This window comes from Sclerotinia sclerotiorum, genomic scaffold, assembly GCF_000146945.2.
Source record: "Sclerotinia sclerotiorum 1980 UF-70 scaffold_5 genomic scaffold, whole genome shotgun sequence".
In the NCBI taxonomy this organism is placed as follows: domain Eukaryota; kingdom Fungi; phylum Ascomycota; class Leotiomycetes; order Helotiales; family Sclerotiniaceae; genus Sclerotinia; species Sclerotinia sclerotiorum.
The window spans coordinates 1,358,622-1,374,026 of record NW_001820831.1 but is presented as its reverse complement, the minus strand read 5'-3'; the positions used below and the strand labels follow the sequence as shown (position 1 = coordinate 1,374,026).

Here is a 15,405-nt window from a genome sequence, read left to right as displayed (position 1 = left end):
CATCCAGTTTGGAGGCCTGCAATTTCGCGCCATTAAGAATAGGGCTGGATACCATAATGATTTTGTTTTTGTAAAAGAAACCCCTCTTAAGCAACGTGTAAAGCGCTAACCACTTCCCAAGCTAGGGCCTAAATATAGGCAGTATATGTCTAAAAACCTAAAACTTCCCCTGCAAACTAGGATCTCGACATCCCCAAATGCAGCTTCACGCAAGACCTCAAAAAGCAAACCCAAAAGGCAAGCACCGCCGCCGTCCACGTTGCTTACTTCGCCAATCGCCGAACCTCGACCTAGTAGAAAGGGCAAAGAACGATACATCGAAGACGATATCGCCATGACTGACGATGATTTTCATCCAAGCACCTATCCTCAGCATGACCCCCTTGCTTCCGACAGTGTTGAAAGTTCCGAGGATGATTCTTTCGAGCCAATGAGAGGGGCTAGTAGGGGCATGCGCGGTAGCAGACAAGCTAATCGTATTGGGCCACCGATCACAGTTGATGAAGAGATGAAGAGGCTGAATCCAGTGCATCGAGATGTTGTTGATGATTTCGTTCAGCAAGCCAAGACACTAGAAGAGTCAATCCGAAATAAGAATGGTCACAGGAAACCTTATTTCACGGAGCTTGAGTTCAGACAAATGGCAATCCGCTGGACTATAAGCACGACTTTAATGTCACAAATTCCTGGAATCAGCAAAGAAAACATACATGCCCACGGCATGCGATTTTTGAAGTTACTGGACGAAAGCCATTTCTCCTATAGGCAGATGATGGACCCAAACTTTAAGCCGGATAAAAACCACTTGATAGTCGACTTGGTGAGCGAAAGTGATACGGAAGATGAGTCCGGAGAGCAGTCGGAAGAGTCTTCTCGGTACTTTCACGAAGTCAATCCCGCTGTGCAAGCGTTCAATGAGCGAATGGAGATGGCAGCACAGATTCCGAGGACCCAACCTATAGAAGCTGATTCGTCTAAAAGATCAAATCAAAAAAGTTTTCATGGTTATAAATCGAAATCTCGGTTTAACAACTACAGGCGAAAGAGTGGTGGATCGACGTCAAGCAAGGCAGGATCAAGCAGTGGTGTTACGAAGAAGCGAGCACCTACGAGTAGCAGGAAAAGCACAGCATCCAAGGGATCAAGTTTAATGTCACAGTTTGGCAGAAGTGGTGGAGGTGGTGGTAGTAGTATAAATCCTATGCCGACGTGAGATGAGGAGATTGCAAGCCGCTAGTAGCGACCGGCTCTCATCTTTTTGGTGATTTTACTTTTCTTCCAATCACGGAATCAGCTGCATGGGGATGGGCCGGAGTTCTGAGGGTTCGGGTTTGATTTGCTCTTTAGCATAGAAGTTAGGATTTTGAGATTTCCCAACTATGCATAGCTAGTTTTACGACGTATCTTTCATGACTCACAGATTAATGCTGCTATTAGAAACATTTTTTATATTCACTGCACAATGGCTATGGCTGTGTAGTTTGTGAAAAGCCTAGTTGGGAAGAGGTGGGACCAGCATATCATGACATGGCATAGCTTAAAATTTATCCCATGATAGATATTCACATCATCAAAACTCAATTTTCCACTGAATCTTGCTGTAAACATTTCATTTGTCTCTAAAAGCTTGTAAAATTAATTTCCATCTCATCCTTCTATATTCATTTCCATAAATACTCGCGTTCATTGAATTCTCTTTACTGCTAATCACCTCTCCCTCTACTCTGCGTTTGCTTCTCCAGGAAAACACAATTTCCTCTGCATACAATGTTAATCCTTTCCTTAAAACGACCGATATAATTAAAGTATCATAAAAATTTGTAGATATCCCATCCTACAAAACTCCTCGGAAGTACACAGTATCGAGAGTAGACTTTACGCAGTCGTTTGTTCTTAGGACATTCCTAAGTAGTCGATCGATCTTAAAGTGAAGACTTGAGTGTAAAAATAGCTAAACAAAAGATAGGATCTAACTATATAAATAGCTTTGATCATTCGCTTTCGCAAGCGCTAGTCTAATTAGCCTGTCTGTGTTCATGACATGCATGGACAAACATGCACTTGAAACTCCTGATATCTAAATTAAAAATTTGCCTTTGGAAGGGAATATAAGGAGCATCTCTCACTAGTTACAGGGTACATATATACCAGATACTAAGTTGAGATTTATATCCTTTGTAGATCTCTCATTTCCCGGTACTGAGGATCGTACAATGTGAGATGATCTTGCATCAGCGATTCTCCCTACAGAGTACATAGAGAGATATGGTAATTTATAATAGCAGCACGGTCTCAAGGGCGTTGGACTGCCGAAAGCTTATATCTCGTATTGTGTAGTGATTAGTTATTAGGGCTTGTCCGTTTCGTATTGTGTGGAGACTAAGGAGTTGGTTGGTGGACGGATGAGACATGAAGTGGTTGTTTGGGTGAAATTACTGGGTTTTGATGGGAGGAGGATGATGGTGGGTTTGTGGGAGTGTATTTATCGTGTATTGTTACTCGTGGTCGATGTGTGAAGTGGAATGTGTTAAGTTTGTGGATAGGTTTGTTGTGGTAGTATCGTAATACCTCGTATAGTCTCTGATCATCATGGGAACGGCTTTAAGATTTGCCTGATATGTAAAATGTAGTAGATATTGGAGATTATACTATGCAGTTAAAGATATTAGGACGGTGTTAATGGACAAGTCAATGAATATTCAGTATTGGAAGTAGACAATCAGAGCTGGTTGCTCAAGGTTACAGCAAGCCGTTAGATCGGGATACAAGTGCTACGGAATAGAGTTGGACAACAAGAGCTGAACGTTGAGATGAAATTGAACAAAGACAGTAGTTAGATTCGTCAACACTGTGAGTCAGCCAGAATATCAGAGCTAGTCTCTCATCTCGAATACTCCTCCTCAGCAAGTGAAGTCCTTCCCAATTGCAAGAGATTCTCCTGCTACAACGTATTCTTAATATTCTCATCCAAACACAGTCTAGTAGGAGAAGAAGCATGTCCCGAAACATGAACCGTAAGCACAGAACACACTATACCAGGCTTTTACCATGCATTGATTACCTCTTCGCTGTTTTGGGCCTACCAATAGTCCCGGGCTTGAAAACTGTAACCTGCAAATTGTGAGCATGCTCCTTGGTGGATTGGAGTATATGATTTCCAAGGCGCCCATTGAGTTAGACATGGCTAGTTTGGTTGATCAGAGAGTGAGAGTGGGGAAAGAAAGGAAAGCTGGGAAGTATGTACCGATAAAATTCGGTGATATGGGAGGAAACAAAGGATTTGGCTTTAATCCCGCTCAATGGTAAGGCCTCGGCCTTTTTTTTTCAACCCGTTGATGGTGTATTCAAGGGAGTTTTGGTGACATCTCCAAAGCCCTCTCGCTCGCATTGTTGGCTATAACTGCTAGTGTCCTGGCTTGAATGAAATGCTACATGAGATTCCTCATTCCTCCGAGCGCTAGAAGTTCGAGAAGAACTATGGAATAGGGCCAAAGCAAGTATATGCAGCCGTTCCCTTGATAACCTCTTGACCAAATTCAAACCTTTTAGTATGATTAATTGGAATCTGGATGTGTTGGCAATGGATTCACTGTTATTGCTTTCCCCACATTCCTGTAAGTTAATGGACTTGATCGTCAGAGTTAAGTCATTGCCCAGAGCAAGTCATAGCCTTAGACACAATGCAGTACTACTCTTGTACCACATATATTCTTTTCCATACTTTAGCAACATGACCTAATGAGAACTTTGAAAGATCATTTAGAGCTTTGTCTATGGCAACCGCACCGCATGCTGAATGATATACGACTCAATTGTCTAATTGCCAAAGGGATGAAGTGGCCTTGAACTTCAATGCCCCCAAATTGTGAAAAAGTTATAATCAGCAACCAGTCTGCTATGAGAAGATGAAAATATGAGTTTCTAACACCATGAGCAGTTCATCCTACCATCCCGCCTCCCACCCCAAAATTTTATAAGACGGCAACCACCAAATCATCGAACTACTGAAAAACAATCATCACTAATATTGATATTCTCTCGCCCGTGTCTTTGGGATGTGTTGTAATGATGTAAGATAACAGTAGTTCGATTCTGCGTCCAGAAATTGTTTTCGATATAGTCTTGTCATCACCGGCCACTAAGCTCATAAATTTCCAGTTCTTGCAGGAGAGTTAAAAGTTATCAGCACTTCGGCCATACCCGACTAACAAAGTACCAACAACTCTCTTTTAATGCTTCTGCCACCGATGTGAGGCTTGGGAGACCTCGGCAGAGAAATCGCAACTAGTGTATATGGCAGAATGAATGACGAACCAGTTCTACTCCTCATCAAATGATCACATAATCGTGCCTATTTGTAACGCGATGAAGTGAACAGTTTATAATACAACTTCACAAGCAAGGAAATTTGCTGGTCATGATGCGAAGCTTACCGGACCATGGCTTCACGGCTCCTTCCAAACCTTGGAAGTCTATAATCGGAGGATGATTGCAACTCAACACTTGCGTAGCAAAACATCTTTATAAGATTCCATTTGTAAGTATACCCCCTTTGAAAGATAATTTCTTCAATCCCCTTTTGATTTTGATATAGGAAAGAGTTATTACCTTAATTAATCCCCTTTATAAGAACATCTTTGCGGCTCTGGTCCTGTAACCCATGTCTTTCCTTATTCGACTAATCAAATGACTAGCATGTGAATTGACATATTCAAATTTCCAGTCATCTTTTCATACCCAGGAAATATCTATGAAATATTTATGAGTTTTATGCCCAGTCAAGAATCGGTGGAGGAGTTCATGTGATCGGATTTGGATCATAATACTACCAAATCGGGGATAATCGGAAATTTGACTACAGGGGTGCTTCCAAATATCCATTATTTTTGGCGCTTCTTTCATGTCTTTTATTAAAGAGTGTTGCTGTAATCAGGAGCTGTAAGTAGATGTGTTGTCAAAAATTGCGGATAGTAATTTAAATGCCAAGACAAGCACTAATAGCCTTATGAGCCATAAGCCTCATTATGGTATGCTCGCTTCTTTCGAGCCGCCCCTTCATTATGAACGAATGCCCGGAAATGAAAGAACCATTCGTGAGTGGCGTTTTGCGCCCCCTGATATGAACTTCCTCTTATTACTCGTATTCTAATTAACTGATAGAATCCCGTTGCTAAGAAGAATGAGACTTTTGATCAGCGGATGGACGTTAAGCTTATTTTCAAGATAGAAACTCCAGTGCTCGAGATCAGTGAACAAGGAAGCAAGGAGGTGTTCACGGTCTTTTCAAGAGCTCAGGCCAAATTTTGTTACCGGAATGAAACCTTTTCGCGCACTGTTGAAATCCTCTTGAAGGCTGCCTGTTCGGAATAGTGGTCCACCCTTATCACTTTTCACCGAGTGATGTCGTATTGTGCAGGAAATTCGAAGCGCCCGAGACATGCCGAGGACCAATTGTATGATTATCCCCGCAAAATGAAAATGAGGTAGAAAGAATGATACGAGAGCGGTAAAAGGATTACTTTTTTTTCTCAATGTTGACTCTCCGCTGGGAATCTAACGAATCTGACGATGGAAAGAAAAGGAAAATGACGGTTGGCATGGCAGAACCAAATCGTAAAGGACAACCGGATTATGAGTGGTACTGCCATCAACAACTCAGTATTGCTCTCGTTTTGGATGATGATGGCTGTAGATCAATAGCGATGAGCAGGAATGGGAGGAGGAAATCTAGAGAACCAAGAATTTTAAGGGTTAGTACAGTTTATATGAACACCTCCAGCGACAATGTTAAGGCCTTTCAAGGAAAGAGGCATTAACAAAATAGAAAAAAAGGGTAACACCTCTCGCTCTCTTGCGTATTTGAAATATATGGAATTGAGGTAGAGATATATTGTACGAAGTTTTAAGTTTACATTGAAAAACGTTGCTTTTTTCATGCTGATCATTATTCGTATCGCAAAGGTATCCATTCTTTCGGCGAGGATGGCAGTGACCCGAGACATTGAACCAATTTTCGGTTTACCTCGGAAAAAGAAGGGCACAGCAAACTAAGCTCTTGGAATTCCCCAAAATACTTTTCTTTTTTCCCTTCTAGCTCCTTTTTCAGTACCTTATGATGTGCTCAGCCGCTGTTAAAGGCTTTAAATACAAATAGAGATGGACACGCCGCACCAATCAAATCAATTTCGTTCCTGAAATCCTTTCATAGATGCTTTTTGACTACTTTAGATGTCAATCTATGAATTACGGAGTACAGTACCTAGGGTCCAAATCAAATCTGCAGCCGAACCAGTCGTGGCATTTTGCTGGAAACTAAATTCCGACCTTCTGTTTCATTACACGGCCGTCAAAAAGGTTAACGAACGGTGAATGGCTGGCTTCGACAAGAATCCAACAAGCCAAGTCAAACACGAGCCTAGGAGAAACTTTAGTCATCTAATCTTCCCACAGGATCAAGCTATATATTCAATCTCTATGCTTTGGAAATAATGGGATAGAATTATGCACAGGAGTAACTGACTGACTGACTGTCACTTTAACTTCGGTAACACAAGAAACAATTTAAATATTATATGGATACCGTATGGAAACAGCATCGTAAATTTAACAAAAAGGCCACTTTTCTGAGCAATAAAACTATCGGTTCCACCAAAACACGAGGGGAACAACGTATGTGCCTTTCCGTAGCCCCATCTTTGATACGATAGATCAGGAATTCCAAGCGTTTTATTTGATGGTTTCGGTATTCCGTACCTGCATCATAATCAACAAGAATCATCAGAACCCGCAGTTAATTATTGCACTCTTATTGATTCAGTCTAGCATCGCAGTACCATGCATTTTTAAAATGGGTTTTCATCCCTTCCTGGAGGACGTATACGACAACGTGGAATGGCATGGCATTAGCCTCTCACGCCTCCCTGCCTCCTTCATGACAATGCTGAAAACCTCGCTTAACCAATAAAATCACAAAAGTAGCTTCTGATACAAGGTTTGTTTGACCACGCCCCGCCCCTCGATGCTGACAGAGACAAGGCTGTGTTCGGAATTCGAGTTTGACACCATTGACCTTGACCAGCCCACAGTTGTGCAGGTGGAGGAGTGAAATGCCATGGAAATTATTGAAATACTCGAATCCCCAAATTTAATTGCTCTTCCTTCCGCCGTAAGTAATCGTCTCCACATAACTTTTGTTCTACTTATTTATCTCTCATCCCCCTCATCCAATTTCTGGAAACTCTCCACGTCTTGGCATTAATTTTCTATTTCATCATCTACCTTTCTGAAAAGTGGTTCTTTACATTGAAACTGTTCATCTTTCGTTTGAACGTTCTATCTTTTATAACTCAACTCACATTCGCTCACATTCGCTACATTCACTTTGCGCCTTACGTTATCTCGTACTTGAAGTCTTGTACCTGTAGTTCGAACTCTTATCAACGTATCTACTCACATCATCTATATCACATATTGCAAGATGCGTTCATCAACACTATCAGCATCTGCTGTTCTCCTCCTCTCAGGACTTGCTAGCGCACAAACATTTACTGATTGTGATCCAACAAAAAAAAGTAAGTTGGATGAAGCACTATTGATAAAAATAAATCTAACCATCAGCCAGCCTGTCCTGCAGACCCAGCCATCGGAGGAATTCAAGTGACCGATTTCACAGCTGGAAAGAGTAGCAACTGGGAAGATGAAGCTGGTACAACAATGTCATACGATCCTCAACTTGGTGCCAAGTTCGTCATTAGCAAGGGCACTGATGCACCCACCATCAAGAACATTGGGTACCTAATGTTTGGTAGAATCGAAACCTGGATTCGTGCATCACCTGGAACTGGTATTGTCAGTAGTTTCATTCTCGAGTCCGATGATCTCGATGAAATCGATTGGGAATGGCTCGGTTACGACAACACCTCCGCCGAAAACAACTTCTTCGGAAAGGGAAACACCACCACCTACAACCGTGCCCAATACCCACCAGTCGCTACACCCATGGACGTCTTCCACAACTACACCATTGATTGGACCGCCGCAGCAACCGTCTGGTACATCGATGGAGTAGCCGTCCGAACCCTTGCCTACGATGACCCATTAACCATTGGCGGAAAGAACTACCCTCAAACTCCTATGTTGGTCAAGATGGGAAGCTGGATCGGATGTTTAGATCAAGCAGCTGTAACCAACCCCGCAACAGCAGGTACCTGTTCGTGGGCTGGAGGAGCCGCCGATCTCACCAAGGGCCCATACACCATGTATGTCAAGAACGTCACCATTGAAGATTATGGATGCGCCACCGAATATACCTATGGCGATTTGAGCGGTTCCTACCAATCCATCAAGGCCACTGGTGGCTGCAGCAAAGATGGTAAATCCACCTTATCCTCTTCCAGCAGCTCATCATCCTCCGCTTCCTCAAGCGCATCTGGCAAATCCAGCAGCGGAAGCTCAACTAAGACTGCAAGTGGAACCGCATCTGGAACCGCAACTGGAATCCAAACAGCCACAGCTTCCGCAGGTGTCAAAGCCACCGGCACAGCATCAGCATCAGCCTCAGCCTCAGGCTCTACTAGCGGTTCATCCACCTTGACTCAAGTCAGCACCTCCGACTCCAACTCCATCAAGAAGCCCAAACACGAATACGGCATGCTTGACCTTGGCGTCATGGCTTTGGGTCTTGGACTCGGTTATCTCGTCATGTAAAGTCACAATATAATCTTGTCTCTGGTCGAATTTTAGCGTTCTTTTCCGTTTCCGTTTCCGTGCGTGTGTACAGGTACGAATGAGAAAGATGTATGAACTTCCGGCTGCTGTATTGACTATGGCCCGATTTTGGGCGGGTTTCCTCATCTTCGAAACATAGATTACGATGGAGAATGTATTGCTTGTAATGATATACCCGAAGTATGAAAGGGTGAATGGAGTGAAGAATATTTTTACTGAGGGGTTTTTGAGCTTTCGTCGGTTTTTGCAGAAGTTGATAGATGGGAAGAGGCAGAGCGTTGCATTGCATTGCATTAAAAGGATAGGAGTTATTGAGTGATATACTATTCATATTTATTATATAGCGGTTTAATGATTGATATAGAAGAAAATTAAAAAAGTTTTATCAACATTTCTATGTACCTGATGAATCTTTCCATGTTCATCTCATCCATTCATGTCTCAATAACAATACTCAATCAGCTCAGTGAATCCCCTGGCATCAAATGCATGATCCTTCGAATTTTAATCTTATTCTATACTACTTCAATTCAATCTCTCCAGTCACAAACTCATTCCCTCCAACCCAAGTATTAAAATAACCCATCCCTCCATCACATCCCAAATGTATATAGATACTCTATTTCCTTTCTCTCTGGTAATTTTAAATAATAACCAAACCATCAACTCTCCTCCCTTCACTTGCAACATATTGCTCTCTGCATCCGAATTCGAATCCAGCCTAACTAGCCAAACCAACCAAGAATTTCCTACTCCCATATCCATTCTCCATACTGTCAAATGATGAACATCAGTCTCTCTTTTAACTTTGTAATATACGCTTTCTGTGTGTAAGATTACATCATCAAGCCTATACGAGAGAGTATACACGAATACACCACGCGTCCTTTCAAGTACTACTATCAGCCCCCAAATTCTTCTACAAATTCTATCCTAGCTATATATACATGCGAATTACATCAAAATGCACAGCCCGTGCTACTCACAAAAGGACACGTGAAAGAAGTGAATAAACTCCGTTACTCTGCTAGAAAACAAGCCCATAGTTGGATCAACCTCAACTTCATCAGCTTCATCAACTTCATCTTTTCTCCTCTCCTCTTAACACTCCACCATCAACTTCCCCAATATAAAAAAACCCCACCACAAATCAAAATACAGTACACATCACAAAAAAGACCCAACATCGAAATAAAATATGGTATCATTATCTACGTTATCCCCCTTTAATGCTGCATATACCATCTTGCGATATACCTAGTACTTTACGAACCCAGCCATTAATACCCCCATCGTAAAAGTCACCAGGACATCTTTCATTCAACCATTTACTCCTCTCACATCCCACCCATCCCAAATCCTACCCCTAACCTTTCATTTATCCCGCCCATTCTCCCATCCTCCCATCCACCAATAATACATATCCATCCATTCAATCCAAACCCATAAGTTCTTTTCTTTTCATTTCATTTCTTTCCCCTCCCCTCCCTCATTCCTTCCCTCATACCCTTATATCATATGAATTACCCCTTCAACTCCCAGGGCCCACTTCTTGTAAGACCCAAATCCACGCGCGCTAAAGTCGATTTGATCCATAAAATATCTTGAAAATGCTTGAGAAACATGCAAAGGTAAAAAAAATGTGGCATTGTAAACCGGATCAAGAATGCATCCAATGCGAAATGTAATATAGAAAAAAAGTTTGGGTATAACCTCCTCTCCTTCCTCTAAACGAGTTGATTCATTGCCTATAATGCCGCGAATTGAAAATGGTATATAGAAGATGATATTGTTCGTACTCTTAATATCGTTCGTGTGAATGTAAGGTAATATACAAAAGGTCGAAGGGTATTGAAAGTCTGCTTGCTAATGCTGTACTTGAAAAAAAGGAAAAGTAGACGAGAGCATTATTATGATTACAGTAGTATTGTGCTTGTATATTGGCCTTGGTGATCATAAGTACGTCTAGGGCACCTGTCCGAAGTCGTGTACATTTCGTTGATCAATCGACAATATTCGCCTAATCGAAGAATGATTCTTCATCGGCTAGACCTACAATTTCTCGTCAGTACAATTTATCAGCGGAGATTGGCTTTATTTCTTACGAAGGCCATTTTCCTTCAATCTATTGGTGGACTTCTTCTGTCCTAATCCCATTCCCATATTAAACATGCTACTTTCTCTTTTCTTCGATTTAGAGGCCGAGTATTGTTGGTCTTGAAAAGGGACTCCTAGTGTATTGGCTCGACTACCATACTCAGGTCCGGCCATTGTGCTGAACCCGGCAAATCCTGGACCTTGTTGACCAAAAGATTGCTGGTTAAAAGAGGGTGTTGGGAGATCCTGTTGGAACTTTTGGCGTCGGGGAGAGCGAATATCTTCAGGAGATAGGGAAGGCGCGGTGACTGTCACCTCTACGGGACGATGTTCATGGTCGTTAGGCTCCTGTTCAAAAATGGCATCATATTTTTGCAAGAAAAGCGCAAACACAGGAGCTGGTATGTTGAGGGTTGGCGAAAACACAATGCCGACATTTCGAACAGTCATTTTATTCACATCCGAATGGTTAATGATGTTAATCAGGAAACCTGCAAGATATCTGAGCAGAATGTTGTTTGCTCGTGGCAACCTGTGGACCAAACCGTTAAGAGCACTGACTTTTTCGTTCATATCGTGAAGCTCTGTGACGGCGAGAAACTCAAGGTGAAGTTCGCGGGTCAGAATAGTGGTTGGCAACTCCCTCAAATACAACTTCAACAGAGAAGCCACGGCGTGTATGTCATAGTACTGATCGTCAGTCACCAAGTTGACATCGCCCTCGACATTAAAGCGTTCTCGAAGCTGTCTGATGACAATATTAGATCCACTCAATCTAAAGATTCCTTCTTCCCCTGCAGCATTCTTCGCATCTAGGTACTCAATGCATCGATATATGACCGCTGGAAGCTCAACTTGAACATCAGCCGGGTGATTATACCTCACAGCTTCTGTTAATGGAGTTCCAAAAACAGGTCTAATTGGACCGTGCTGCTCGAATGCCATCTGTGACAAATTATGATTTGAAATGTTGAGTGATACGTCTGGTAAATCTACAGATGGTCTAGGTTTTGAGCCGAATCCAAAAAAGCTGCGCTTCTTCTGTTTGATTTTGTCATCTGGGGGCGATAGTCCTGATTTGTTTCCCCATGAACCAGCATCCTGAATCAAGTGGGCATTCTTTGGACCAGAAATCGATTTCATCGATTGAGACTGTGGTAGTGACATGGGGTCTCTTTCGTGAGCGTGAGATGGAGGTGAAGGTGTACCTGAGCTTTTCGATTTCGATCCGTGGGGTACACTACCTTGTTTTGTCGTATCATAACCAGCACGTGAATCGTTGCCTTCGCCCAGCTTCCCCTGAGCACTATTCTTTCTCCTTCCGTGTGGATGAGAGCCGCTTGAGCCAGAGCGAGTATGGCTTGAACGATTATGCTCATCTTCATCCTTGTAATCAACGTAACGCAGAAGAGCCTCAACCCATTCATCGCGTTCCTTGTCGCTTTCAGCACACAAAACATGTCGCACAAGGCTAGAAGAATCCTTCCTTTTCGGCTCCAATATTAGAAAAGCATGGCGATACTGATTGTCAACGTCATCAGAGTCGGCCCTGGAAGAGGGTGATGGTTCACTTTGTTGGGATTGCTTTCCGATTTGAGCGCTTTGAAGTTTGATACTCCCTAGATGTTGTCCGCCAGGCGATTCGTAATATTTGAACACTGGGCCGTCTAACACAAAGAATCTCGCCTTCCATCCTCCGAAGTTTTTACCTTTCTTTGTCAAGTAGCCATTTTTGAGAGGCCTGCCACCGGGTCCAGTCTTCACAGGACTTTCGGAACCTGTATCGCTACTTGGTGTTAGGTCATCTGCGTGTGGCTCCATTGTATTTGAAGATAGATATCGACATATCTCCAATGCAGATTCCGTATCTAGCTCTGTGTTGAGAACTTCGTCAAGATAATTATCCAGTGCGGTACGCCTTGCATCTATCTTAGCTGGGGAGTGACCACTAAAAAGGTATTTGTCCGGTGTCCTGGCTGTAAACGTGGGGCATTGTTTCAAAATTTGGTCCAAATGTACCAGAGATGCCGAGTCCTTTTCCACTCGCCATAGCTCTCTGCCATCTGACCTTGCAAATACTGCGAGAGTGAAAACGGGATCAGTCTCAAGGTTCGCCGGGCACATGAGACTAGCTCTTGATGGCTTCAGACGTGACGAGGCCACCTTCACGTCTATGGAAGGCAAAGCATTCGGCGGAAGAAGCAGGTCTGGGTATTCTTCAGTAACAAGGCCTTTGTAAATTATATTTCCAGAGTGACCCAGGTGTGGAGGATCGCTTGGACGTCTCTCATAAATGCTGCCATTGACGAGGGTTTCCTCAGATTTGAGAGTGTTGAGAGTTTCCTCGGATCTCTTAGTAATCACCAATGGCTGTGGGGACACCAGAACTAAAGGCTCCGCTCGGGGTGCACGAGGGGAAGCGATTGACATTGGAGTACCAGGAGGAAGAGGGATCGGCTGTCGTGGAGCTCGTGGCGATAATGGGATAGCACCTGGGAAAGCGTTCATTCCTCGGGGAGACAATGGGGGCGAGGCCATGGATGGATGAGCTGAATTGGTCCTCGAAGACATACCCATTGGCCTTGGACTCTGTGGTAGACCAGGACTCATCAATGGAGGTGACATTAACCCTACCTTGGCGGGAGGCGACCTTGATGCACTCAACATTCCTGCCAAGGAACTGGTACTCTCATCTTGTGGGGAAAGAGTCCGCAAATGAGCATCTGGTGGTGAGATCGGGACTGTTGGTCGGGGACTTAGAGGCATCGCTGGTACTGGTTCCTTTGGGGTGGTCGATGTCGATTTTGGTGTTCCTTTAACGCTGCCTTTCGAACTTTTCTTTGACAGGCTCCTTGCCTCCGCATCTTTCGCCGCTGCAATCTCCCGCACTCGATCGTCCTCTTCCCTGGTCTTTCGTCGACCTCTCTCAGGAAACGCCGGGACCTCACCAACTTCCAATATATCGTCATAGTCTGAATCAGACTCTTCTTTCGTCTCCGGTGCCTGACGTAAATGATTACTTGGTTCACTCATTTTGCCAAGATTAAGTGGTGCCGGCGGGGCTTTTCTCGGCTGTGGAAATTTGGAAGATCCATGATCAAACTTTGGCGATGGTTCTACAATCGCTAACGAAGGGCCTTGAGATGATATAGGCGGAGGCGGTGGTGCTATCGGAGGCGGCCCCCGTGGGGAATCAGATGGAAGATTCCTTGAAGGTGGAACGGTTACATCATATGGCATATTAACAGCCACCGTTTGGTTCTTCCGCTGTAGTTGAGATGCCTCAAATCCGAGAGGTGGAGAGTCAGGATTATATTGCTGAAATGCATGTTTAGTCGGCGAAGGCATCTTGTGCTCGGCTACTACCATATTAGACATTGCAGTGGTTGCTAATGCTGGAGGAGTGATTGGATAAGGTGCTAAAGCACAATCTATAGGCGAGTGTTGCGCCTGGGAACCATCCTTTGATCCATCAGACTTCAAATGACCATCAATACTCTTTTGAGCTGAGATCTCGGTAACCCTCGATTCCGAAGTCATCGATCCTGATTCCGACGTTGGACCTTGTGTCGAATCTACGGGTGAAGGCGCGGCATGCTGTGTGAGATTCTCCTTCAGCTTTTTCCTATATCGTTCCTTATCTTTGAGAGCGCGCTCAAGATCCTTGTTTAAGCCCAAAATCATAGCTCTCTGTTTATCTACCAAACGCCATAACTGTGAATTCTGCGCGGTTTGTGATTGCTTTTCCTTGATCAAATATTGTATAGCAGCCTCTGATGATCCTGCCGCTTGAATGAGTTGTGCGACATCAAATTGTGCACTCGAGCCTTTAGAGTCCTGCGAATTCTTGTGTGAATGTCCACTGCTCGATATTGAAGAAATAGCCGAGTCAATTGAAGAGGTGCGGGGAGGTGGTCGACCCATCTCGACACGATGGGCAGGTGTGGTAGACGCCATCGTGGGTGGTTTACTGGTAGGTGAGGTCGAACCTACGTTTGCCAGGACAGGATCAGAGACACTTCGTATCGGGGCATTCGAATTCGCTTCTTGTAATGGTCTGCCGTATCTGTTGGGAAATGAGTAAACTGATCATACACATGAAATTAATAAATACCTCGTATTGCCCGGTGTTTGCGGTGGTTTGACACTTTGTTCAGAAGTATAGAAGTTCTTCTCGGTCGCTAGTAAATCATCAAGGCGCTCTTTTGGCGATCGAGGCTCCTCCAGAGGGCTCTGACTTGATTTCGTACTTATGAGTGGGTGTCGATCGCCAGAACCTTTCATAGGGAATGTGGTTCTTGTCGGAGTGACACTGCTTGAAGTTGATGTAGGAGTAGTACTTGTTTGTAGAGGACTAGGAGCAGCCTTGTGCAGGGACCTAGGACAAGCATGTAAGTGCCCGTAACGAGAAGCTGGTCAACATTGGAAAGAGGTAGCTTACCTATTGCGCGTTTCCAAGACAGGCGAAGAGTGGTTTGCTGATTGAAGAAGTTGGGTGCGACCAGCTGTGGGGCTTTCCTGTGGCAGGTAATGGATCTGGGTATCAAAAGGTCTTTCGGCCTGTTGCGAGAGTTGTGACAT

General features: G+C 43.8%; 5 protein-coding genes across 5 annotated transcripts; 3 read left to right on the top strand and 2 right to left on the bottom strand.

The window, feature by feature from the left end:
* Positions 1–145: 145 nt before the first annotated feature.
* Positions 146–1,213, top strand: SS1G_04500 (hypothetical protein; the record flags this gene model as incomplete). The annotated part of the gene is made up of 1 exon (XM_001594642.1): positions 146–1,213. The coding sequence occupies one exon, from the start codon at positions 146–148 to the stop codon at positions 1,211–1,213; it is 1,068 nt and encodes a 355-aa protein (XP_001594692.1).
* Positions 1,214–3,324: 2,111 nt separating this feature from the next.
* Positions 3,325–4,519, bottom strand: SS1G_04499 (predicted protein; the record flags this gene model as incomplete). Its single annotated transcript, XM_001594641.1, has 2 exons — positions 3,325–3,475; positions 4,434–4,519. 2 exons carry the CDS (start codon positions 4,517–4,519, stop codon positions 3,325–3,327), a joined length of 237 nt encoding a protein of 78 aa, XP_001594691.1.
* Positions 4,520–5,024: 505 nt separating this feature from the next.
* On the top strand, positions 5,025–5,370 carry SS1G_04498 (predicted protein; the record flags this gene model as incomplete). Its single annotated transcript, XM_001594640.1, has 2 exons — positions 5,025–5,027; positions 5,161–5,370. The coding sequence occupies 2 exons, from the start codon at positions 5,025–5,027 to the stop codon at positions 5,368–5,370; spliced, it is 213 nt and encodes a 70-aa protein (XP_001594690.1).
* A 2,107-nt stretch (positions 5,371–7,477) lies between these two features.
* SS1G_04497 (hypothetical protein) lies at positions 7,478–8,706 on the top strand (the record flags this gene model as incomplete). Its single annotated transcript, XM_001594639.1, has 2 exons — positions 7,478–7,571; positions 7,634–8,706. The coding sequence occupies 2 exons, from the start codon at positions 7,478–7,480 to the stop codon at positions 8,704–8,706; spliced, it is 1,167 nt and encodes a 388-aa protein (XP_001594689.1).
* Positions 8,707–10,747: 2,041 nt separating this feature from the next.
* SS1G_04496 (hypothetical protein) lies at positions 10,748–15,405 on the bottom strand (the record flags this gene model as incomplete). The annotated part of the gene is made up of 4 exons (XM_001594638.1): positions 10,748–10,779; positions 10,833–14,890; positions 14,939–15,202; positions 15,266–15,405. The coding sequence occupies 4 exons, from the start codon at positions 15,403–15,405 to the stop codon at positions 10,748–10,750; spliced, it is 4,494 nt and encodes a 1,497-aa protein (XP_001594688.1).